This window comes from Ciconia boyciana, chromosome 12, assembly GCF_034638445.1.
Source record: "Ciconia boyciana chromosome 12, ASM3463844v1, whole genome shotgun sequence".
NCBI lineage: Eukaryota > Metazoa > Chordata > Aves > Ciconiiformes > Ciconiidae > Ciconia > Ciconia boyciana.
In genome coordinates, this window is record NC_132945.1 from 22169451 (window position 1) to 22194190 (window position 24740).

The 24740-nt window shown below is 56.2% G+C and overlaps 1 protein-coding gene across 1 annotated transcript in view; it reads right to left on the reverse strand.

Annotated features, from left to right (window-relative positions):
• Positions 1-24740, reverse strand: part of SLC16A2 (solute carrier family 16 member 2) — a 36108-nt gene that overhangs the window by 8860 nt on the left and 2508 nt on the right. The window contains exon 2 of the mRNA XM_072876884.1: positions 381-525. Within this exon, the coding sequence (XP_072732985.1) occupies positions 381-525 (145 nt within the window). The remainder of the gene's footprint in view (positions 1-380; positions 526-24740) is intronic.

Here is a 24740-nt window from a genome sequence, read left to right on the forward strand (position 1 = left end):
GTTGCAAAGGAGAACAGTTCTGTCTATGAGTGTCTCTTTGGAGCTGCCCGCAAGAGGCGCGCCAACTTCTCGCTGCCTGTTTTAAAGATCAAATGAAGGACCTGGGGGCTGAAATCCCATAAAATAAAGTCCCTTGCTCAGGTAAAATTCACTCTCTTGTTATATGAGGACAAAAGAGCAACTTGGTGCAATTTGGAGAGAAACAGGCTGTGCGCACGTGGGCTGCGGTGGGCTGTAGGGATGCCAGGAGACCTCTCATCTGGATGGAAACCACCTGCTTTGCCCCAAAAGGCAGCAGCAATGTGTAGGCAGGGGGGTTGGAGGGAACAGTGAGGAAGAGGAGCTCGCTGAAAAGCTGGATGGCCCCTCTGCAGCCTTACTTGGTGAAGGAGCTGGAGAGGAGTCCGATGAAGGCGATGGCAGCTCCCGAGGCTGCCGTGGTCCTGCAGCCGATCCGGTCGGTGAAGATGCTGACGATGGGGGAGCAGAAAAAAATCATGCCCATGGCCAAGGAGCCGACCCATGCTAGGGAGAGAGAGAAGAAAGGCAATGGTCAGGGTGGGACATCAAACAGATGCCAGCACGAGAACAACCAGGGACCGACTCCAGCTTTGAAGGTGGTGTCAGCAGAGAGGCAGCCCCATCACACCGTTAATTAACAGTGCAGCTCATAAATAACACGGTTACTGCCCGTGCTGCCTGCCGGCTTCATGGCCGGGGCGCAATCTGCAGTGTCTCACTGTTTGCCCATGCGACAGAGGCACGGCCAGGTTTTCCTTTTATTCCCCTCCGTTGGGTTCATACGTGTCCTAGGGAAGGCACCGAGCTTTCAGTGCTTTTTTCTAATGGCCCTTGCTGTGCGTGTAATGATGCCTCCACTGACGCCACTTCCACAGGGGACATCTCCACGGCCAAAAGCCCCCCGAGCTCCTCCGAGCCCTCCGCTCCCTGGCTTTGGCTACGAAGAGTTTCATATCTTGAGTTATAGCTCTGCGTTTCCAGGTACCACACTCATCCATCACTGCTCTCCACTCCCCAGAGCCAGGACTGCCTCACCTCCCCCTCGCCCCACGTTCAGCGGGGATTTCTCGTCGCAGCGGAGCTGTTGGGAGACACGCAGGTTAGATTACATCCCTGGCCCTGCCAGGCGATGCCCAGCCGGGACTGTGATCTCATGTCTCCTTCCGACCCCCCTCTGGAGAAAACCACTGTCTGGATGGCTGTCTTTTTTCAGAAACTTTTATTATGCGCAGATTACTTCAGCCCATCGTCTTCTCCCTGCCCTCCACCTTCTCTCTTTAATGGTTTCTGTGGCTATTTTGGGGAGGAAAGGCAGGCTTTCAAGAAAAGCAATGCGGTAAGGAAAAAAAATCTCAGTCTACCAGCTCTGAGGAGAAGCAAGAAGTCCCCCCAGCGGGGCTCAGGACAGGGCAGGACGGACAGATGGACAAGGGGCCCCCAGCCCTACCCAGCACCCAAGCTGGGGACCTCCTGGAGGAGGTCCCCTGGATCTCCCAGCTTCAGGTGCTGGCTCTGGGCTGCCAAGCGTGATCTGCCCCGCACAGACCCCGGGACATGTGCTCCTTGCTTTCCTTATTCCTTTTTTGGGGTTGGGTTTTTTTGCACCCAAACCGAGCGCTCTGCAAACCCTTTTAGCACAGCCCCGCACAATAACAACCCATCCTTCACGAGCCGTGAGATTTTCAGAAAATAGCCAGGTCCCTATTAAAAGCAAATCCCAGCTATATAACAGCCTCTCCCACCTCCGCCTTCCAAAAAGGACCACACAAAGAAGCCCTCGCTAGCCTGGGAAGAACTGACCCTTCCAAATTAATTACAAGTTCACAAGGACTCAATTTACTCTAAAGTATTCCTTAATAAATGCAGAGCGGAGCAGTTTAAAGAAAAGCAAGGGCTGCGCGGGAACCTCGTGGGACTCGCCGGGCTCTTGTCTCGACACCAGGCAAAATGCAAAAGGGCGAGGGAGAGGACCCCCCGTCTCCAGCTGATTTTCTTGGTTATAAACACAAGGCACAGTGTAATGAAAGTCCTTCTAATAGGATTAGGTGGCATGGCTCCAACGAGCCGTCCAAAACAACTCCAAGAGGGGGTGAGGGGTGGGAGCAAAGCCAAGATGGGAAAGGCTCGTTAAATTGGATAATATACTTCCAGAAATGTTCCTTCTACTCCAGCCAAGGCAGTAAAACGTTAGATGGCCCCGTCATGTTTGAAGTTTGTTATTTTTGGAAATTACTTTAAGAAACGCGGAAATCAAAGCATAAAGCAAAGTATTAAATTTAAAGGGCCAGATTCTGATCTTAATAACCCGGAGATTTACATGCAAATAAGCAATATCAATCTCTGGGCCCAAAAATGCACACTCACCTGCGGAGATCAAAGCAAACCCGGGGCGAGAGGCTCAGCAACGGGCGCTTAAAAGCTCCTCCAGCTTTGGGTTTGTAAAAAGGAGATATCACTCAATTAAAATTGGTAAACACAAAAAAAAGAGTCTCGTGGCAAATTGCTCTACCTTAGAGAAAGGGCTTACCACAAGCAATGAATAAAAATAGGCTTGGGGAAGAACATCAAGTTAAAATTAGTAAGAACAATAGCCTCACTTCCAGAGCGGGGTTTTGTCTTCCCAGCACTTCCCAGCGAAGCCCCGGGAAGCCTGGGCGAGCTCCAGCGCTGGAAGGAAACCTCGGCAAAATCTGGGGGCAGGAGAAAGCTGCCTCGGCCCCGGCTCTGGTCCCGGCGTGATTCACACCGAAACAGCTCCCGGAGAGCAGGTTGCACAATTTTCCCCCCTGTTTTAGCCCCAGCGCGATGACGGTGATCTCCTTTCACCTGCGTCAGGGCAAGGCTGGAGGAAAGCCGTGGCAGAAAACCATGGGCTGGGGAAAAAAATGGGGTTCAGGTGAAGTGTAGCCCCAAACCTGCCCTCCAGACACGGAGCTGGGGTCCCTGGATCCGCTCCAGGGGATGAAGGGTTTATTTTTGGCAATCTGTGTAACGTGGTATTGAAATTTCTCCTGGACTTTCCTGGACACGAAGGGCAGAGGCAGCCATTCCTCTGGTGGAAACCAGATGGGGCTTAATCAGCCTGAGTCAGGGTTTCCCTTCAGCAGCTCCTCAGATGCTGGAGAAGTTACGACTTGATTTAAAGCCCACAGGGAAAAAAAAAAGGGAATCTTTGCTTCTGATTTCCACGGGGTTTGGATGAGATGGTTAATTCCTAGCCCAGCCACACCTCGCAACCCTCTGTGGCTGATAATCTGGGTGAGATATTGAAACACACAAAGACAAGCCACCACAAGAGGCACAAAGCCTTATCAGCCGCGCAGCGCGATCAAGCAGATCCTGAAAGAAACGATGGACTGAATCCAGATGAGGACGGAGCTGGAAGGAGCTCAGGAGCTGTGCAGAATTTGGACAGGAGTCGGGTTAAGACTTGATCGAGTCTTGAGGTGCCATAAGTCCAACCACCTTCTGGAAGTGCCAGCTGAAGGAGCTGGTTTTGGAGCTGCCATGGTGGGACCCAGCTGGTGACGGCCGAGCAACCCCTTCTCCAAGGAGTGCCTTTACAGAAACACCAAGGTCTTCAGAAACCGCCTTTTTAGTTACAAAAAAGCATATAAAGCACTCTCCTTTTGTGAAGATGACTTCTGGCAGTATCAGAGGTGGCTCAACGCGTGCTGTCCCTCCCCGACAGCCACCTCTCCACTGACCCTGCTTGGCACTGCAAGCTACCCCGAGACCAGCCATGTCCGTGCCACCCTGCTCCCACCCGCAGCCGCTCCTGAAGGCAATAAAACAGCAGCTGGGAAGCCGTGACCCCCCAGGTGCATGCACCCACTCCTCGCTGCTTGCTGCGGCAGGGACGGCAGCAGGATGGGGGACGGCAGCAGCCCAAGCTGCCACCCAAGCCCAGGCCACCTGCAGCCCCAGATTCCTCCAGAGCTGATGGGACCTTCCTGGTAGTCCTGAGGATGCTTTGGGGTATGGTAAGAGCCCAGCAGAAGAGCAAAAGAGCCCAGTTTTGCTGGAGCAGAAAGGTTGACCAAGGAGAGCATCCCACCAGCAGCTCTCCTACTCCAGCAGCACAGGGGGTAAAGCTCCCCAGATTGCTCCTTCCCACCTTGACCTAACAAAGACAGCCAAACTGTTGGCCCGTGGCATGCCCAAAGCAACGTGGCCTTCAACACGGGCAGGGGAAGACAGCAGCTGAAGATCTCCAAGGGGAACAGTGATGCAGTGGTGTAGGAGATGTGGATAACATGGCCAGGCTGAGCCATCCTCCCCAGCACCCTTCACTCTGGGGAGTTCGCACCGTTCACCGTTCACCATTCACTCAAGACGGAGTAAAAACCAGGGAGGTGACCCATTTGCCCACCAGCCCTGCACCACCAAGCTGTGCCCATGATGGAGGAGCTCTGGGACCAGGTGTGCCTCGGCCACCACGTCCTCCTGGCAGTGGGTGACACCACTGCTGGGGACCCTGTGGCAGAGGACGGCTGGCACGTGCGGGTCAGGACCGGCGATGGGGCTGGCAATGCCGAGGGGCCAGGGAGGGCTGTGAGCACCACGTCTGTGTGTTCATGGCAGCAAGAGGTGGGCAGGGACCCCGGGGTCGGTCCAGGTGGGTCCCACGCCCCAGACACCAGATCAGCTTTCTTTCCAGCAAGGCCATCCCAAAAAGATGAAACGCTCCTTCCTTGCCGGTATTTTCCTGAGCAGAAAAAGGCTTCTGAGCACCACGGAGCAGAGCAAGGTGTGCGCAGGAAGGTAAGAAACAACGGGGAAAATGTCACGGCTCTGAGACGCGGATCCAACCCCCCGCCCCCGGTATTTAGCTCGTTGTTCCAAAAAACATCATTAAAAAATTGTACTGCATGGTATTTGTGGCTGAGCCTATTTGTTCCTTTAAAAACGAATCCCCAGGGAGACAGAAGGAAGGGACGTCGCTCTCAGCCGTGCTTCCCCGCTGACCCGAATACCCCAGGCTGGAGGGATCAAGGACCAGGAGGTGACCTCAGATCCGTCACCGGAGGAAGTGTCTTCCCTCGCTTCCCGCAGCTTCTCCCGCTCGCGCCGCGCGGCCGGGACAGGGCGGCCGCTGGAGGGGACGGGGACATGCTGCAGAGGGTCACCTTCCCCAGGCACTTGGCATTTCTTGGAGGAGGGATGGGGCAGCCAAGGGTAATTCGCCTCCATCTCCCCGTCTGTACCGCTCCTCCAAGAAATAAGTAATTTCTTGACTTGTGCTTTCTGGGGACAGAGAAGCTCTGCTGACATGAGAAACCTCACCACACATCCTCAAAGCCCTTCCCAGCCCTACCTGGCTTCTTTTTCGGGTGGCCTGGGAGCCCAAGCAACCTGGTGGCCCTGCCCACACAGACACTGTGGGGAAGCGGATGGCTGTAACCCCCCCTCCGTGGAGCTAATGCGTGCCGCCCGGAGCACATCTGCAGTGAAAATTAAGCAGCTGTTTTATCTTGCGCCCTTAAAAAGCCATTTGCGTCATCTTCTTGCTCACTCAAAGTAATGCCTGAAGCGCTCCCAATGGCTCGGCCCCATGTGCTCAACACCCCCCGCGGAGGGAGCACATCCCAGGGAGGGTTGGTCAAGGCTTAAATAAAGGCAGACGCAAAGTCACATCTGAGGAGGCCACCGCGATGCACAGCAGGAAGGGAAACTAAGCTAAAGAGCAGCAAACCGAAGCTGAGGAGCAGCAAACCGAAGCTGAGGAGCAGCCAGGCTCCTCTGGACAGGAGGTGGGGGTGCGGTGGCAGCCACCGTGTATCACATGCAGCTAAAAGCCAGATAAACTCATTAATTGTATAGCAAGCCCTGCTTGGTACCATACCCTAAAGCTTCAGAACAAAGTCCTCCTTTATCAGGTTTGGCTGACTTCTCCCCCCCCTCCCTTCTTTCGAAAACAATTCCAAAACAGCCTGAAAATTGGAATAAATGGAATTACGCAGAGGAATTATTCAAGGCCAGGTCTGAATAAAGACCCTTTCAGTGTACCATTCGTGGCGGTATTAGGACAGAGTACGGAACAACGTGAATGTCATAGGAGAAGTGGCAGCTACCGTCATTGCAGCATGGTCCCATGACCATGGATAACACAACAGCTTCTCAAAGACCACACCCAGCAAGCGTCCATCCAGTCTTTGCCATAGGAGACTTTTAAAAAATCCGTTTTTAACTGGTTCAGGAGCACGGGGCACCGGAGCAGAGCAGGCTGGGAATGTACTTTGCTTCAAAAAAACCACCACATCTCTCCTGATTGGGCCTCTCTGCCTTCCCTCGCTCTCAAGGACGCAGGGGACTTTTAAGAGACGATGACCGGGCCACCTCCTGTAACCACTAAGTGACAAATATCAGCTTACGTGAGAGAAAAGTCCCAATATTAGCTACCCTGTGGCCACGTTAAGTAGAGATGGAGATGAATCTGTGGTTTTGCTTGGCAAGCAGCAGGCGCGGAGTGTTTGCCTGAGGTTCGTGCGCTGAACATCTTGGAGAAACTCAGCCCCAGCCACATTTTGCATCGTTTCATTCCAAAACCATAAAATTCGACCCCGGTTAGAGCAAAATGGCGTTCGAGCTCGTGTCTGAGCTGCATCACGTCCTCCCCGTCCCCATCCCAGCTCCCGTTTGGCCTCTGCGGCTCCAGAGCCAGTCTAGAAATGCAAATTCTTGTGAAATCCATCCAAAAGCAACAAGGCAGCACGTGCTTTGTAGCTGAAACCCCCCATGTGCCCAGGCTGGATTTTTCTCCCCAGCACTCCTCTCGGCAGGCCATGAAGGTTTTTCTTCTCCACGTCGTCTTCTGGCTGACAATTTTTGAGCAATGATTCACCTACCACACACTAAAGTTACCCAACAAACAGGAGCTACGGTCGCAACAACATCACCTCAACATGGGCTCCCATCCACCATGCCCCATCCAGACGTCTCTCCATGACCCACACCCTCGAGGAGGCTGGAGATCTTGTTACTCCAACCTCTCCTGATGTTGGGTGACTCCAAGTTGGACCGAGTTTGCCCACATCCCATCTCCCCCGGTGAGATCCCAGGGCTGCACGCGTGGAGGGCAGCTCTTGGGGTTCAACCGCTCTTGGGCAAAACCAGTGCCCTAACGCAGCTCCGGCCCCAATGAACTGGCAGAGCCTCTTTAGTACTGGGGGGACATCCCGGGGGTGAGCATCCCCTCCTTCAACTGCGCTGTCAACCACCTTACCAGCCCCCGGCTGCATTTTAATGCAGCGATTTTATGAAAAACAGAAAAGTTCCATTTTAATTGGTGAAAATTCCCTCCTCCCGCCCGCAGAGCGCCAATCTGTAATTAGCCTTTCATGTAAAACGATGTTTATTCCTGACGGAGTTTATCTTGGCACAAACAGGCGCTCTGAAATGTGCACACATTTGAAGACTCAAACCCTGCATTTAATTCTCTATCTGCTTGTTAATCCTCATTGTTCCCAAGCCCCTTTTCAAAACACACCCACAGGGAGAAGAAAGTATTTTTTTATATATATATATATATAAAAAAACCCCTTCCAACGTCAGGAACACCAGCAACGAGCGCAGCACTGCAGGCACCGGCCCAGGGTCCAGCTGCCCCCACAGCTCCCGGCGCTCACCCAAACACACGGTGCCAAACCCAGGAGGCTTTCCTCCCGATTTTTTCCATCTTTCCTTTTTTTTAATATAATTTTTCTCCCCAGCTGTGATGCCCCTCGGATGTCCCCCGGCAATGCAGGCACTCGCCTGAAGGACAGGAGCCCCTGTATCTATTTGGCAGCTCTGCAATGGGAAAGCACGGAGGGGAGACCACCACTAGCCCCCAGCCCCATTTGGGAGAACTAACTCTCAGCGAGGCAAGCAGATGGGGGCCAGACCCCAAATTTCATGATTCCTGGGCTTAATTTGGAGCAATTTGGGATTTACACGCTCCTGGCACGCAGTGGCCACATCTCGCGTAGCAGCTCGGGGCTGGACTAGCAGCCCCCACGGATCTCCCAGATGGGACTGGGTGGCTGGAGCAGACCAGGTCCTTCCCCCATCCGGCCCCAAGCGCAGACGGCAGCACGGGGCCCATTGGGGCAAGTGGGGAGAGCGGGGGGCTCCTGAGTGGCCACCAGTGGCTGCCCCAGGTTGCCCCGCTCTGGGTGGCCACACTGCTTCCACAGGGCAACGAACACGGTATCTACCTCATACAATGAAAGGGAGAGTGAAGGGTCAGGGCCAGGGTCAGGGTCAGGGTTAGGGTCAGGGTCAGGGTCAGGGTCAGGGTCAGGGTCAGGGTCAGGGTCAGGGTCAGGGTCAGGGTCAGGATTAGGGTCAGGGCCAGGGCCAGGGTTTGGGTTAGGGCCAGGGTTTGGGTTTGGGTTAGGGTCAGGGTCAGGGTCAGGATTAGGATTTGGGTTAGAGTCAGGGTTAGAATCAGGATTTGAGTTAGGGTCAGTGTTAGGGTCAGGGTTAGGGTCAGGGGTAGGGTCAGGGTCAGGGTTAGGGCCAGGGTTAGGGTTTGGGTTTGGGTCAGGGTCAAGATTAGGGTCAGGGTCAGAGCTAGGGTTTGGGTTAGGGTCAGGGTAAGGATTAGGATTTGAGTTAGGGTCAGTGTTAGGGCCAGGGTTAGGGTTAGGGTTAGGGTCAGGGTCAAGGTCAAGATTAGGGTCAGGGTCTGGGCCAGGGTTAGGGTTAGGGTCAGGGTTATGGTCAGGGTTATGGTCAGGGTGAGGGTTAGGGTGAGGGTTAGGGCCAGGGTTAGGGTTTGGGTTAGGGTTAGGATTTGGGTTAGGATCAGGGTCAGGGTTAGGGTTTGGGTTAGGATCAGGGTCAGGGTTAGGGGGTCCAGCTCTTCCCCAGCCCAACGCGCCCTGGCAGGTTGGGGTTTCATCCAGGCCCCATGTGCTGGCTCCTCACCCTGTGTTTTTGGGGAAACGGTTCCCATTGCCGGAGCCAGGCAGATCTCGGAGCCGACAGCAATGATTAACTCCAGCGGGATGGTGTGGGTCAGCCGTGGCCCCGGACACCGGCTGCTGCACGTCCGAAATTTTAAGCCTTTGGAAAAGCCGTGACCTGACCAAACTTCACTGGGCTTTGACTACGATTAACCTCCTCCAGTCGCTTGTACAAGCGCACAAAGTGCTTGCTTGGGAACAGCTCAGCACTCACGCCCTGCCACGGCCATCCTCCCGTCGCTGGCAGGGCGCTGGTGACACCCTTCCTCTTTCCCCAGCCCCAAAACGTGTCATCTCTTCTGAACTCCCACCGTGGCCGCTTCTTGTAACTGGCAGGCTTGTACTGGTAACCAGTTCCTGCAGCACACAGACAACTGGGAGGACAGTGCAGCTGGGGGACGGGCGTGAAGGAGCTTCAGGAATTCGCCCCACCGCTTTATCTCCCTTTGGAGACCACCGGCACCAAGAGACCGCTCTGCAAGACGTGATCGTCCATCCAAGGCAAAAACACCACGTTTGCAAACAGGGCAGGGAGGACGCAAGGGGGTGGGCACCTGCGAGGGCACGAGCCGCGTGAGGGACAGCCCATCCCAGCCTGGCACCGGCACTGGCACCAGGACAGGGCCAGCAGAGCTGGGCATACGCCTGGCCAGTGCCGGCCACCGCTTCCCAGCCTGGGACCCAGATGAGCGCTGCCACTTTTCGGGGGACACCCGAAACCCCAAAAGGGCAGGAAGGTGACTCCGGGGGCACCTCGCCCCCTGCCCCACGCTCACCTGCACCCCAGCACCCTGCCAGCCTTCCCACGCATGTGACCGGTACGGCATTTCCCCGGCTCGGAGCGGCTCGGCTGGCTTTGTGATACGCTGCCGGGACGCAGAGGTCGTGGCTCCCGGCCAACGCACACCAGAGCAGACGGCAAAGCGGTGCCGCAGCTCACGGGCCGGGCCGAGGGGGCAATGCCGACAGGGCCCTCTACATCGAGGTCAGCAGTTCATCTCCCGGCCAGGCACAGCATCCGTGTGCGTCCCTCCGGGTGCCTACGCCCAGCGCAAACCCACCACCGCAGCTGGCATCACATCTCCATCTACATGGTTATATTATACCCGAGGCACAGCTACAGGACCCCAAAAATCCCCGATGTTGCTCTGGGGTGAAAGCTTCCCAACCCCTTGATGCCTTGGGGAGAAGACAGGAGGGCTCCCAGCCCCCAGCGGGAGGCAGGTTGGGTACCCCTCCCGAAACGCGGCCGGTGGCCCAAGACTGCTCCATCCCTTGCGAAATCACGGGCACTTTCTGTCTCCTGTCCCCCCACCACGCCAGCAAACCCTGCCGGGGCTGCGTTTGGGAACCCTCCGCCTTCTGCGGGGAGGCTGGGGTGAGAAAGGATGCTTCTTTCCAAGCTGGAAGAGACAGAAAAGTTTCCCTCTTTGCCAAATTTCTCCCGAGCCGTCTTCTGTTTCCCATTAACCGGGAGAAGAAACCCTCCAGCCCGGGTCCGCACTCCTCCCACTGCAACTCCCACGGGTGCTTGTCAACATCCCGGTCAAAAAGGAGAATTAAACCCACCCAACCTGGCTGGCCGTGACGCAGGGCCCGCAGAGCGAGGATCGGCGGCGGGTGGAAAACAACCCCCCTGCTCTGCTCTTACATCTTCCCCACGGAAACTTTTCAACTCCAGTTGCTGGCAGGAGCCAGGCTGATCCCAGCTGAATTCCTTCCACTTACCAGCAAATAAATAGCAGTTAAATGGAGGGGAAGAGAAAAACACCCTTTTTTTCAAAGGGAAAACAAAGAGGCTGGGGAAAATAAAGGGAGGTGAAATGCTGGGCTGGTCACAGGCTCTTGAAGATCTTTTTCCCTTCCCCGTCGGGTACTTGACAGCCTTTCCTTTCAGTTAATTAAGGGATACCCAGAAAGAAAAATACCTCCAGCCCTTTGCCAGCCCTGACCATTAAGGGGAGAGTCACAGCGCACTTGAGACCAAACCCAGGAGCCCTGGCCACAGCTCCTCCACCCAGCCCAGACACTTAAACCACCATTTTTCAGACAAAGAGGTGCCGTTGCAGGACATCTACGCTCTCCTCCCAGCCCTGGCAGACTTCTGCCCAGCCTCTTCTCCGAACGCTCCGGTGGTGGGAATCTCCAACCTTCACCTAGACAAGGGCCGGGCTTCTTGCACTCCAAGTATTTCTCCCAACCAACACCTTCCTTGCTGCAAAATTTCAAAGCATCACTTTGCAACCTGTCCCTCACCGGACAGAGACACCAGCTTATTACCTTTTAAGCAACTTTTTAGAGAGCTGAAGGCAGTGATGCACCTTCCCTCCTCTAGCAGGAACAACCCCAGCCTGGCCTTCAGCCCTGCACATAGTTCCCCCTTGTCTCCTCCACGTCTCCCGGTTGACCCAACCCTTTCCCGGTGTGTGGTGCTCAGCGGAGACACCTTCCCATGTCCCTCCTGGGGACCGATTAATAATTAATTGTCCCTTGCGCCTTCCCTCCCGTGCAATGCAGTGCCTGGCTCCGGTCACGTTGCACCCTGACAGTCCGTGAAGGCACCTCCCCAAAAAACCCACCCCATGGTAGCCCCGCAGGGAGGGACAGCTCCTGCCACCCCCGACACCTGCGTCACCCTCCGCCCCGTGTCGGGGGACCCCGGCCACGGCCCGCAGCTGCCTGCTGTCTTTTTTGAACCCCAAAGGCTGTGTGATGCTTTGGAGAGCACTGGGGAGCGTAGCTGGGCACCTGCGCTGTGGGGAGCGGGGCAGGGAGCTGCCGGCAGCCTTCCTCCGATGGGATGGGGACGCGGATGGCATGGGAAGAGCCAAGTCTCCCAAGGGCCCATCAGCCAAGGCTGGGGCACCCCGAGGACGAGGGAGGCTGGAAGAAAGCATCCCCTGCGTTCCTCCCAGCGGCACCCACACACACTGCCGGCGCTGCTGGCTCTGCCCCGCTGCGGTGCGGCATCCTCACCCCCAGCCCGTATCCACCCCACGGACCCCCCCAAGCTCCGGGGGAAAAAAATCCTGCGGCAACCTCAGCCTGAGCCCCCCTGGGGCAAGTGCCCCAAAACAGAGAGCGCTGGGGCGGCAGCGATGCCTCCCCCACGGCACCCGAGCAGAGCCGCCCGCCCAAATATTACCAAAATATTTCAGTTATGTTACTTATTTGCTTACGCCCAACACGGCCCCAATTTCCCCGAAGACAAAGTTTGCCCAATACCAGACTATACACAGGGCTAGAAATATGAAAGGGAAAATCTAGGCGGCAGCAGCGGCTGCTGTGGGTGCTTTCCGAAGGGAGGCCCCTCTCCAGGCTGCAGCAGTCCGCTTTTAAGTTGTTTTGCCCCCGAGCTTGGTTCACAAAGGAGAGAACACCTCCCCGCAATGGCCTCTTCCATCTGGGCTCTCCCACCACGCCGGCAGCTCCCCAGGCTGGTCCCGGTGCTCAGCCCCAGCCCAAACCCTCCTGCGGCACAAGGGACGGGGCAAGGTGACGACTGACCGCAGCGGGGGATCCACTGGGGAGTCTCCTCCATGGAGCGAATACCTTTAGAAATCAAACTAAATGAAGAAAAGCCGTTTGTAAGCAGGTTGAGCAGAGCCCTCGAGCGGGCACGCAGCCAGGGCAGCATCCCGGGCTGCCCCAGCCGTGTCCGTGCGGCAAAACGGCTCCGTGGTGGAAGATCTGGGCTCTTCTCCTGATGGCCATCAGGAATTTATTTCCTCCTCTGGTGGCGGAGAGTTTCCCCTGGGTCTCCAGCACAGAGACACTAACGCCTCTGGATAGTGCTCCTGAAGCCTACTGATGGGGAAAAAAATCCCCGAACGCCACAAGACTTGTGTATTATCATTAAACCAAACACCCGGAGGCCAAAAGAGGGGTAAAATACCCACGTGATTTTAATCTCTTGGAGTTTCCTTACATTAAAGCACAATTTGAGAACACCTGGATATCTCAGAAAAATAGACCATGCTGTAATTAAGCAAATCCGATAGCTAAAGGAAACTGAAGAACGGCGGTATTTTTTGTAATTTTTTTTTTCCCCAACAAGAAACAGGTTATACCCCTTTGCCAATGGGCTGTTACTTTTGGCTGACCTGCTCTCATTTGAAAGTTTTTCAGACGCCGGGTGGCTTCGGCAGCTGCCCACGGTGTGGGGAAGGGCCAGCCCTGCCCTTTGATGCTCCGGGCGGGTGGAGAAAAGCCACGGCCGCGGTGTCGGGGTTTCCTACGTGGGTCAGTACCCAGCCCCGTGTTTCCCATTAGCACCTTGGGAACCCAGCCCCGAGCCCTCCAGCTCCTGCCGCTGCACCTTGAATGGGGATCCCTAATACATATACACACATATACGTATATGTGCATACATATGCCTGCCTGCACCTATGCATATACCCACACACATATACATATATATTAAAAAAGCAACCCCCCGAGGGCTTTAGCCCACACGACGGCTGCGGCCACGACACCGTGGCTTCCTCGGAGCCGCGCAATGTTTAACAAGACCGAGGGGAGCTGGGGACAGCCCGTACCCTTCAAAGTGCCTCGGCAGCAAAGTGCTTCGAAGCCCGGTGAAACATTAATGCGCTTCCCCGGAGAAATGCCTTCGCTTTTTGCTGCATCAAGGGCTTTGAAATCGGAATAAATAACAGGGCAGGTTAATGAAGGTTTCTATCAGTTACTGGGTAAGTTTTGGTCCTGCTGCGATCAGGTTTAAAAGCCATACATCCTACCTCCGTGGCTAGGGAGCCTCCTCTTCCTCCCCATGGAAATACTGCATGTTGGGGTAGGGGCAGGAATCAAAATCACCGTGTTCCCGCAGGTGCCAGGCGTGGGATTGCTGTAGGTAACACACGCCGCAGTCCCTGGGCTTGTTTTCAAGCGGCTGAGCTCCAGTTTCTCCCACGAAGCCCACCCACGCCCAGGGGCAAAGGCAAGAGCAGGGGCCACGCGGCTTCAGCGGTGTAGAGCTGAAGCCCCCTGGGATTTTGGGGTAAGGAGGGATGCGAGGGGCCACGGGCAGCCCCGGGTCGCAAAGCCCCGAGCATGGGGTGGATCTAACGCCGCCACTCGCCCCAGCACCGGACTGTGGAGATCGGCTGGAGGACACCAGCCCACCAGCTCTCTGTGCCAGCGCTGGGGACCGTCTGGCTACTGAAGCACCCTCAGATTGCTCAGAGGCTCAGCCTCTGCGATGACCCCGACACGGGGCTCTCCCTTCCCAAGCTCTGCCCGGCCGTGGCGAGCTGGTGCACACGCATGGCGGTGGTATTACGGATGGGCAGAGCGGGGCAGGGGTGCCGAATGCCACCGCGGGGCCAAGCGTGCGTGCTGCGTGCCAGCAACGAAGGAAAGACGGGCGAGACCAGGGTCAATCTGCACCACGGGGTCTGCAGCCACGGGGCGGACCCGCAGCTCGCTGCTGCCTGCGTACCCTTTCCCCGGGTCCCTGCCCTGGGCAGGAAGGGCTCGCAAATCCCAACTGCTACGGCCGAAGTCGCAGCAAAATGCCAAGCCCTTTCTTCTGGCCAAGGAGCAACTCTGAACTGGGGCCACCCGAGGACTGGAGCAGCAAACGCGGCCGAGCCATGCTCCCTGGGCGCAGCTGAGCAGCAACCGCAGGCAACTTGAAGCTGAAATTTCCCACCCCCCCAAAAAAAATCTGTGCTGCGGCACTGACCGAGGACAGATGCGCTAGGACAGCAGAAAGAACGGGATGCAGATCCCCGTTTGCATCCACCACTTGGTTTGACCGGGCCACGAAGCTTCGGTGTGTCGAGGAGCCGGGAGGGGCACGGAGGTTTAAGGGAATGGGGTGATGGAGAAGCCAACCGCCTCCCCCAGCCCGGGCTCGGGGGGCTCCCGTGCTGCTGCCAGTCCCACCAGGGACCAAGACGGCGGCTGCAGGCCGGCTGGGGATCATGCGGCGTTTGCAAGCTGGGGAGAGGCTCGCTTCTGTCTCCATTGCTAATGAGCCTAATACCAGCTGCTTCTCGCTTAACCAGTCTGACCATCGGGCTGAGCCAAAACTGATTCATTCATAAGAAAATGGAAAAGGAGATTGACTCGTCACCAGCCCTGACTAATGGGGAAACCAGCCAACAACCTGCTGCTTGCACACCGGCCCTGGCATTCCGCTCTGTCGGCTCCTCATCATCTCCCCAAATTCAAATGCTCAGATGAAGCCTGAGCTTTGCCCCGGTGTAGCCGGGTGGCCCGACTGAGAAAAGAAAGGGCTATCTGCTGCAAAAAGTGCCAGCGTGTGGCCAGCATCACCTGGCAATGCCTGACATTTGGCAATAGCTAATTCCCGCTTCGGAAGCAGAGGAAGCATTAAAACCCCCAAAGATGCTGCTTTCTGTGCTGCTCCGCCTGGCATCATCTTCCCAACGGCTTTTGGATTGTTTTTTTTACCTCCTTCCCTCTTCATTCCGCAATAAAAATCTAAGCAACCACCCTCATGGAGCAGAAAAACTCTCCACCCCCCTGCTGTAAAAACCACTTTCTGCTTTTTTCTGCGGCGTGTTTTGTTTTATGAGGCCAGTGGGGCACAAACTGGGGGGGGGAGGCTGCAGATGGGGTGGGGGGATGTTGTCCCAAGGGAGGGAAACAAGCTCCGAAACCCAGACTGGGGCTAATCTTATCTCTGGGTGTAGCTTAGGATGGGCCCGCAAGGGTTAACAGCCAGCCACAGAGGTCAAATCAGGACCTGAAGTACCTCCACTCCCGGGCTCTGTGGTTCACGCTTTGGTTGATGAACTGAAGCAGGGCAGAGTTTAAGAGCTTAAAAAAAAAATCTGCCATGCTTTCTTAGCTTTGGGCAATACATTTGATTTTATATGAATCTCCCTTAATAAAGGCCCTCTCCCAAAAGGCAGATCCCGAGGGCCAGGTTCTCCCAGCTAAAAGCCTGAGACACCATCCCTTGTCCCCAGACGTCCCGAGTTTTTATCACCTTGCCCTGCAGACATCAGGACAAGCAAGGCAAAACTTCGGTTCTTGGTGAGAAACCCACCCTGCACCAATATGGGTCTCGAAAATCCCCATTTGCAAGGCAGAAAATCCCCAGCCAGGACAGTCTGGGCAGGGAAATGCCCCAAATCCCAATGCCGGGAGCGCACAGCCACCTAGACAGCCGCAGGGTTCCATGGGGACAGTGGAAAACCGGGCCCCCGTGGGTCAGAGACAAGCAGAGCTCCGGGTATCAGCCTTGATGCCCCACTCAGCTCTTGCACACCAGCCCCAGCAGGCTGGGAAAGAGTTGCCAAATATGAAATTTTCTTTCGTTCGTCTCAGTGCAGGGACACCGGTCGAGCATTTCACACGCGACACCGAGGGCGGAAAAGCCTCGTGCAAGGGCTTTAGGACGCACACCCAGCTCTCCCTCCCGAGGGCATCTGGCTACCCAGCATTAGCCCGATGCCCACGTGCCGCGGCGAGCACGCACTCCGCAACCTGCCAAGCAGGACGGGAAAAACCTGCAAAGGATGGAAACCACATTCCCAAGGTGCAAGGGAAAAGCCGTCCAGAAAGTGGTCGACAACATCCCTGTAGGTCCTCACCCTTTCCCCTTCCAGGCTGGTTTCTCACCGACTGCAGGTGAGCTTCCCTGGCATCGGGGCGGTTGGCACGGCTTTTATTTGAGGCTGAATTTCCCCGTGGGCAGGGGATGTGGTGGGGTACGGGCAGGAGGAGCCCCGTGAAGACTTCACACCTCCAGCAGCACGGAGGCCCCACCAAGTTTATTTTGAAAAAAGAAAAAAAGCCCCCAAAACCCAACACTGCCGATATTCACCCCTTGGCAACATCCTATCTCAATAACGCTCTGCTATTATTGTACTCTGCAATTAAGTGATAAAGCTATAATTGCCTTATCAGATGGAGCCGGGCACGGCAGCGAGGCAGGAGCTAGCCTCTGCACCCCGGTCCCACTGGCAGGCAGGGGCGGCTTGGGTTGACGGGGTGGACGGCATCACATCGGTCATTTGAAAGTCACCCTGTCCAGAAGCATCCTCCTGCTTGGCAGACAGATGGGCAGACAGGACCCTGCGGCAGCGCTGGGCTTCCTCGCCCCGAACCTGGGTCAGCACCCCGCTTCCATCCCCACAGACCCGAGGTGGTACCCAGGGAAGGCACTGGTGGTCTCCACCAGCTTCCGACCAGGCGACGGTCAGCTCCGGCCAGGATGGAAGCACGTGGCAAAAAAAAGGGGCAGCTTTTAATCCACTCTTCCTGCGGGAAGGTAGAAGCCGATGGTCGAGGGACCAAAGCGCAAAACCACATCGCCAGCTGCTCCCCGGCCCTACCCGCATCCCTGCTTCAGCATCCCGGGGAGCTACCCACGGCCACGCAGCCGGGAGAGCCTGCCAGTGGCCGGGGCACTCTGAGAGCAGCCCTTCAGTACGGGATTCGGCACGCTCAGCCGTACCAGCCGGATCGGGGCACTGGTTTTAGAGGAGGCGACCCCAGTTCCCCAGCCCAGCATCTCAGCGTGCTGAGCAAAGCCACACCCAGCAGCTCTCAGGCCATAAAAAATCCAGTTTGGGATTTTCATCCACACATTTGTCACCTCTGAACGAGCTCTGGTGGGCTACGGCATCCTTTCCAACAAGATCAGCCCTGATTTAATTTGGTTTTTTAAGTCTGGCGTCCCCTGAATCCTGATTCTTGCCATTTTTTTAAGCCTTAAGTATTTGACCCCAGCGCCGCTCCTGACCCCGCCAGCTTTCAGCAGAGCGGTATTCACCGGCCTTAGGAAAGAAAAATAAAGCCCTCCAAAATCCCGCCCGCGTGACCGTTTCCCAAATACGCCCCAATCCGCCTGGCCAGCGAAGCCACCTGCTCCCCGCACCCCCGTCCCAGCCCAGAGGCCAGGGTGAGGGGCACCAGGGCTGTGCCGTGCCCGCGCCCCCCTCCCAGGGCGAGGGGGCTCCCGCCCGGGCGAAGCCACAAGAAAGGCCGATGCAAATCACATCGTTAGCATTCTTTCCGTTTTAATAACCCAAGGTGTTACCAGCAACAGTGTTACTGATTTTTATCTCCGCAGCGCCTTTTAAGAGCTCCAATTTGTTTTTCTTGGAGATCTCATTTTGTTTTATTAAAGCTGACACCGAAGAGGGAAAGGAGACATTCTGGGCCTAGAACAAAAATATCCCGTTTAAATACCCCGTATTATTTTCTTGGAAACGCTTCTCCTTTGACTTTAATTAAGCTCTCCCCGGGCTCGCGAGCTTGGCGTGCTTGGCTTTCAGGCGAGTTTAATCCCAGACAAGCTCCCCTCACCCCCAGTGCTCCCCGCTTCCATTGCTTATACAAACCTTAAGAAATAAACTGGGTTTTGCTAAAATACATGGATTAATAGCTGGCCCACTATCAAGAACATCTTGATGTTGCCTCTTTGCCACTGGCCGGCCACGGAGCAAGCGTGCGGCCCCGGCCGCCCCGCTCGCTTTGCCAACAGACCCAAAAAGCAGCTTTTCTCTTGTATTTTTTAATTCTTTTTTGCCGTCGCAATGCTGGGTATGGAAAGGGAAGATCCACCTCTAGTGCCCGACCGTGCCGCAGAGCTGCCCCGGCTATTAGAGGAGGCAGGCTCGCCCACAAGCCCGGCTCCAGCGGCCACGGTGCCGCTGCTGAGCCTCGTGCAATCACGCTGGGTGCTGCCGTAATATCAATAATTACCCCCCCCCCCCATGGTAGAAGCACTTTAGGATGATTGCAAAGTTAAACACTCCAAAAGTTGGGAAATCCCAGGAAGGAGCTTGTCTGGGCATCATCTGGTGCATACCCATTATGTAATTACCGTCAATCTTTAATCACAGATGATTTTTTTTTCCATCGGACCCGATTCAGACGGTGCACAGGAGGCACAACCCTCACGTTAAGGAGCCGCCATTAGATTTGATTTCCACCTCGGCAAGCTCCAGCTTTATTAAGCGAGCTCCCGCTGCTTCGCGCGGGGTTTGTACAAACCCTCCGGCTGAAACGCCTGACTCCTTGGCAAGCACCAACACACCCGCTCGCGCAACATCCCCCCGAGAGGGAAGGATTTCATCTCCCTTTTACGCACAGGATCTGCGGGTGGACAGATTAAGGCCAAGAGCTTGAAACAAAAGTCTTGTTTTGGTGCCTGACGCGAGAGGGCCAAGAAAGGGGCTTTCGGGGATGCCGCCGGGCAGGGCGGTGGGGGCTGCGTGCCCTGGGGGTCCCCATCCCAGCTGCTCCCCGGGGACGGGGCGATGCGTGGGTGCTCAAAGCAGGTTCCTTCACTGCAGGCGCTGTGGGAGGGTTATTTCTCCTCCCCGAGAAGGGCCCCGGCACTCGCCTGGGGTGAACCCCAGCAAGTCAGCCCCGGGAAGGCTGGCTGCGGCCCTGCTCTCTGCTCTGCATCAGGGAAAGCAAGCTAAAAGCCATCACTGAGCTGCTAAATCCAAACCCATAGCCAAAAAAACCCCCCAGAGATGGGGAGAAACAGGGTCCGGTGAGCTTGCCTCCTCCACCGTAGGGTTCTGGAGACCAGATGCTCTCAGAGCCACGCTGCCAGCAGCACCGACCCCAAAATCCTGTCTCCATCTCGCGCTGAGGTGCCTGCACCGGGACACAGTGCCAGGAGCTTATATGACAGCGGTGTGGGGCAATGCCCTTCTGTCTGCGCCCTGCGGGATGCAGGGATGCAGGGACGGGGTATCTCCAGGCTGGAGCTCCCCTGGGGTGTGCAAAGCAAAGGTGCAAAGGGGCGATGGGGCCGAGCTGCCAGCACCCCACCGTCATCCTCTTGCTGGTCCCACGCGAGCTCAAGAGGTTGCTCGGAGCACCCCGAGCTGCTCCTCGCATGGAGGGCAGCAGGCAGCACGGCATGGCACGACACGGCACGGCACGACACGGCACGACACGGCACGACACGGCTGCTAGGCATGCCCGAGACGAGCCGCAGCAAAGCAACCCGCCATGGGCACAGGGCTGTGAGCTGGCAGCCGTTCCAGAGGGCTTTCCCCCGTGCTTCATCCCGCTCCGGCTCTTGAGGGATGTGCTGGGGGTGGGGGGGAGCTCTTGCATCAGGTAATTTTTTAGGGATCTGCAAATAAAAGAGCAAGGGGGGGAAAAAAAAACCCTGAAAATGTGCTAATTGAACCTGGGGTTGTGCCACCCTCCCCGGCTGCACCCCTGCCCCGCAGGGCGTGCTTGACGGAGGATGAAGCGGCGGCAGGAGCTTTGCTGCCTGCAGTCGGTGCCGCGGGCAGGCGGCGGTGCAGGCAGGGTGCTGTGGGCAGCCCCGCGTCCCACCTGCCCCGGCAGCTGGCAGGACCTGTTGTACGAGGTGCCTGGGAGAGATCGGAATGGCTCGCACCTGCGAGCGTGTTGCAGCAATTCCCAGCACACGTCATGTGGGTTTTGCAACCGCCCCAACTGTCTCGGGGTGGAAGAACGGAAAGAGCCCGGAGTGAACCGAGCTCCCACGGCCAGCACGGGCAATGCCCCAGCGCGAGAACCGGGCAGGGCCCCCGGGGCCGTGCCCAGCCCGGCACATGCCCCTCCACCAAGCCTTTTTCCCCCAAGGATGAATGCCAACAGGCAGCATCTCCTTCCCTTGCACTAGGGAATAATCAGTCCTTCGAGGAAGAGAAACCCCAACAAATCCCCGCCGTAATGGGTGCAGCAGTTTTTCACGCGTGTTTCACTGCGCCCAGTCCTCTTGCCCCCCCCCATTGCCAGAGAAAGTATGGTTACGCCATGGACACGCAGGCTCGCGGTTGCAGAAAGCCAGGGAAAAGTGATTCCCCAGGGAAACCGCTGGCTGCAAGAGGTGGGTGCACGGCCACTGTCCCGGTCGGGAAATGCTGGCATCCTCCTCCATGCCCTGCCCAGCTCATAGGAAACCCCTGAGGGGTCATCGTCCCAAAAAAAGTGAGTGGGAGAGACGGAGGTATTTGGTGACGTGCCAGAAAATTCCCTACGGCACCTGGACGCCAGCCAAAAGTGGGCAAAACCCCAATTACGGAGCTGGAGTGAAGCCTCAGCTGTTCCCGGCAAGGGGAGACTGCTTTGGGAGCCCACGTGGCGGGCGGTGGGCGACAGCAAGCACACGTGGCACTGGCCCAAATGCCGCTGAGGTCCCCGTCAGCCCGCCCATCGCTTCGCCCAGCCGCACTGTCACTCCGCTGCTGGCACGCACGCCGCGCTGCTTTGGCAGAGGTCCCAAGGAGTCACCGGGATAAAAAAGCAAAAGGTTACCCGGGCCCTATATCAAGATGCTGCCGAGTGATCCAAATCCCCCTGGGCACAGCGGGTACCGGTGCCACCGTCCCAACGGGATTAGCTCCCTGTTAGCGCGGCGGGAGCAGGGCTTGTTTACTGTCACCCATGCCTCCAGCAGGCATTTCCCCCTGCGCACTGCAGGATACAGAACCAGGCTGCGGACATCCCTCCAGGGACTTTCCGAAGCAACCAGGGCACTGCCAACCCCACAGCGCTCGGCCCTGCCGGTGCCAGTGAGCTCGCAGCCTTGGGATGGTGGAAACCCAGGTTATTCCTCCTTCCCCAAATATTTTCTTACTTGAAAGTTGACTGCTGCTACCATGCAGAAAAGTGACTGTAATTTTGGCTTCAGGGATTTAGCTATAGGACATTCTTGTTTAAGTTTCCCTCTATCATCCTGTTGAACAATATGATCTGAAATAAATTGTTTAGACAGTTATGTAGCAGGTAAAGACATTGTCAGAGCTGGGATATACAAAATTTTGTTCCTATTCTAAATAATACATATTTATCTAAATATTATGCATCAAAAAGCAAGTCTGAGAATCTTGATTCTTTCCTGCTGGCTAAGAATTTAGAATATAGCACCGTGGCCACGGGGGATGCGTCCGGGTCCACGTCCACCCGGTCCGGTGGTCTCCATCCCGCCGTCTGATTTTTGGGAAGACGGCTCCTCCCACCACCTGCATGGTGGGACAGGGCACCCATGGGTGCTGCCCGACAAGCGGCATGAGCCCCATGGATGGACGCATCCATAAACACGTGGGATAAGCAGGGAGGGAGGCAGAGGAGCTGCCCCGGGGACACGAGGCGGGAGGCGCATGACAACGCCTGCGCGAGCTATGCGCAGCCGACCCAACAGGCACTGCCAGCGCCGAGGTCAGCGGCGCCTTCTGGCTACGGGGTTTCGCCCAACCTGATGGGTTAGGTCTATTTTAAGGTGCTGGACATCAACCGCCCCGGCTGATGGTCGGCTTCCAGCTACTGAGGGTTTTTAAGGGGATTAAAGGGTGACTTGTCAACCTCCTGGATTTCCCCCCAAAAGGAAATCAATTAAAAACCACTAAAATGGCAAGCATGATGGCTGAGAAGGCCCCTGCAGTCTTTAAAAAGAAGAATCTCCCTTAGAAACAGCGCTCCAGCCTCCTAATAACCTTAATCACTACTGACGGCCTCAAGAACCAGGTTTAATGACATGACTGCGTTTTGTTTGCTTTTCAGGCTGCTTTATCTCACGCGGCACCTTGCACTCAGCTCAAGAGATGAAAAGCCAGTTCCTCCAAAATTCGCCCCTGTTTCCCTGCAATCACAAGCTCCGTCTCCCAAAATGGTGGGAGCTGAGCCGGGGCAGAGCCCGGTGCTGGCACGCTGGCATCCTGCCGCGAGAAGTCCCCAGTAAAGCTGGGAAAGCTCCGTGGTGACTTTTGCACTCCCCAGCTAGAAGGGCTGGGTGATAAAAGGCGCTTTTTTTGCCTTTTTTTGCTGGATTTACATCCCCATCCAGGCTATGGAAATATTGTTCATGACAGTGCATGCCTCTGTGGGGTTAGGAAATGCTGGAAACCCGGATGGCCGTGGGGAAGCCCCCAGGAACACCGAGGTCCAGAGCGCCCTCAGCCAAAGCATCTGTGAAATGGGGCCAGTGCAGCTCCCTGGCAATTAATAAAAGCACCAAATCCTGCAGATTTGGGTAAGAAGGTGACAACCACAGTGTCACCTTCAGGAGACAGAAGCCTCCCGGGTGCCAGCAGTGGTCAAGGACACCCATCACAGGTCTCAGATGTATTACCGGTTGGTAATTTGTATTTAAGAGTGTCGGTAAGAGTGCCCTCAGCCTTCCCAAAGCCCAAACCTAACACCTGGGGTAGACGTCTCTCATTGCAGCGCGCTAAATAAAACACAGTTTCGTGGCAGCCGCCCCTATTCGGTCTCGGCCAGGCCATGGAGTATTGCTGAAATTTAGTTGGGACCATTTCCAAGAATTACCTCTTGCGATTTACGCTCTCCTTGGGGTTTCCCTTCCCAGCTCCCAGTGCTCCAGCCACGCTCACCCACCCTGGGACTCTTCTTCAGCCCACAGAGGTGTCCATGGCTTCTCCTCCCGCTCTTTCACTATGACTGTTAGCACTGAAACGCTTTATTTTCTCCAAGAAACAAACTCACTCTTTCTTACCAAGCCTCCATTACGATGTTGGAGGAAATTGCCTTTTCCAGCTAAGCTCACCTGTCCTACGGCTGTGAAATCAGTGCTCACAAAGAAATTCCCCACCAAAACAGATGGGAATTCAGGTATAAAGATGACATCAGCTATGCCCTGGCTGACATCAGCTATGCCTTGGCCTCACGGGCACAAGGAGATAGGATAAGCCCAGGGCTACGGTCCGTGCACCCGCCCGGTTTCCCCAGGCACGGGGCGCTCCGGCAGCCTCCTCCAAGGATGTGTTTGGAGGGACAAGATGCACCGAGAAGTGCCACCCTCCCGGCTCTCCCCAGGTAGCCGGAGCACCCCGCCAGGACCCTCGGGTGGCCTGGGGGCAAGCGGGACCTCTTCGGCTGAGGGCAGAGCCCTGGCCGGGGACAGGCTCCCCTTGCGCTCACCTCTCCCGAGGTTGGGAGGTCATCCAAGCAGCGGCAGAGCAGACATCGATTTAAGAGGGTCAACACTCAGTTAATACTTACCAGGACTGCTCTGCCACTCAAATTGGCTTTTGGAGCTGGCAAAGACGAGCACGCCAGGATGGCTCATCTGTCCCTCGGCTCAGCAGCAGCCCACGCCTGGCGGGGCTGGCACCGGAGCGGCCGTGCCCCGCGGATCCCTCGGCACCGGAGCAAGTGTTGTACGACCAGAGGGAAACGCCACCATTCATCTCCCAGCAAATGCTTTCAAGCATCACTCAACACCTCTCCAGCAGAGGAGAGCGATATTTTTTCCCCTGGCTGAGTGCTCACAAGTATATTATTTTTTTTTTATTCCAGTCTCAGCGATCCCCCCCGGCCCTCCGCTCCCCCCGAAAGAAAACAAACCCAAAAGCACAGAGTGTGCCTTGCAAAAGTCCCGGCTCTGGCTTCCCGCCGCGAAGGGGCACGCGGTGGTCCCGGCAGCCAGCCTGCCTCAGCCCGGCTGCTGCTTGTTGACATACACGGCGCAGTATATTTCTTTAAACAAAGGAGCCTATGCATTCAATGCATTGTTGCGAGAGGGTTTGTTTTCAAAGCCTGACCCCAAATCTGAACTCCGCGGATCCTGCGTTTCTCAAGATCAAACGCGAGAAAACGTGACCAATGCAAACAAGAAATAAACCTTGATAATTATAGCCGTGTGCTAGGGCAGCTATTGTTTAGTGCAGACTAGTACCCGCTTTAGCATAAACATAACCCTATTTTTAAAGGGATGCCTGACCAGCTTACAACATTACTCCTCATTTTGCCTCCAAACCCCCTCTTTGATACAAACCCACCTGCCCGAGAACAGAGAGGAGATTTAAGAGCAGAGCCAAAAGGCTAAGC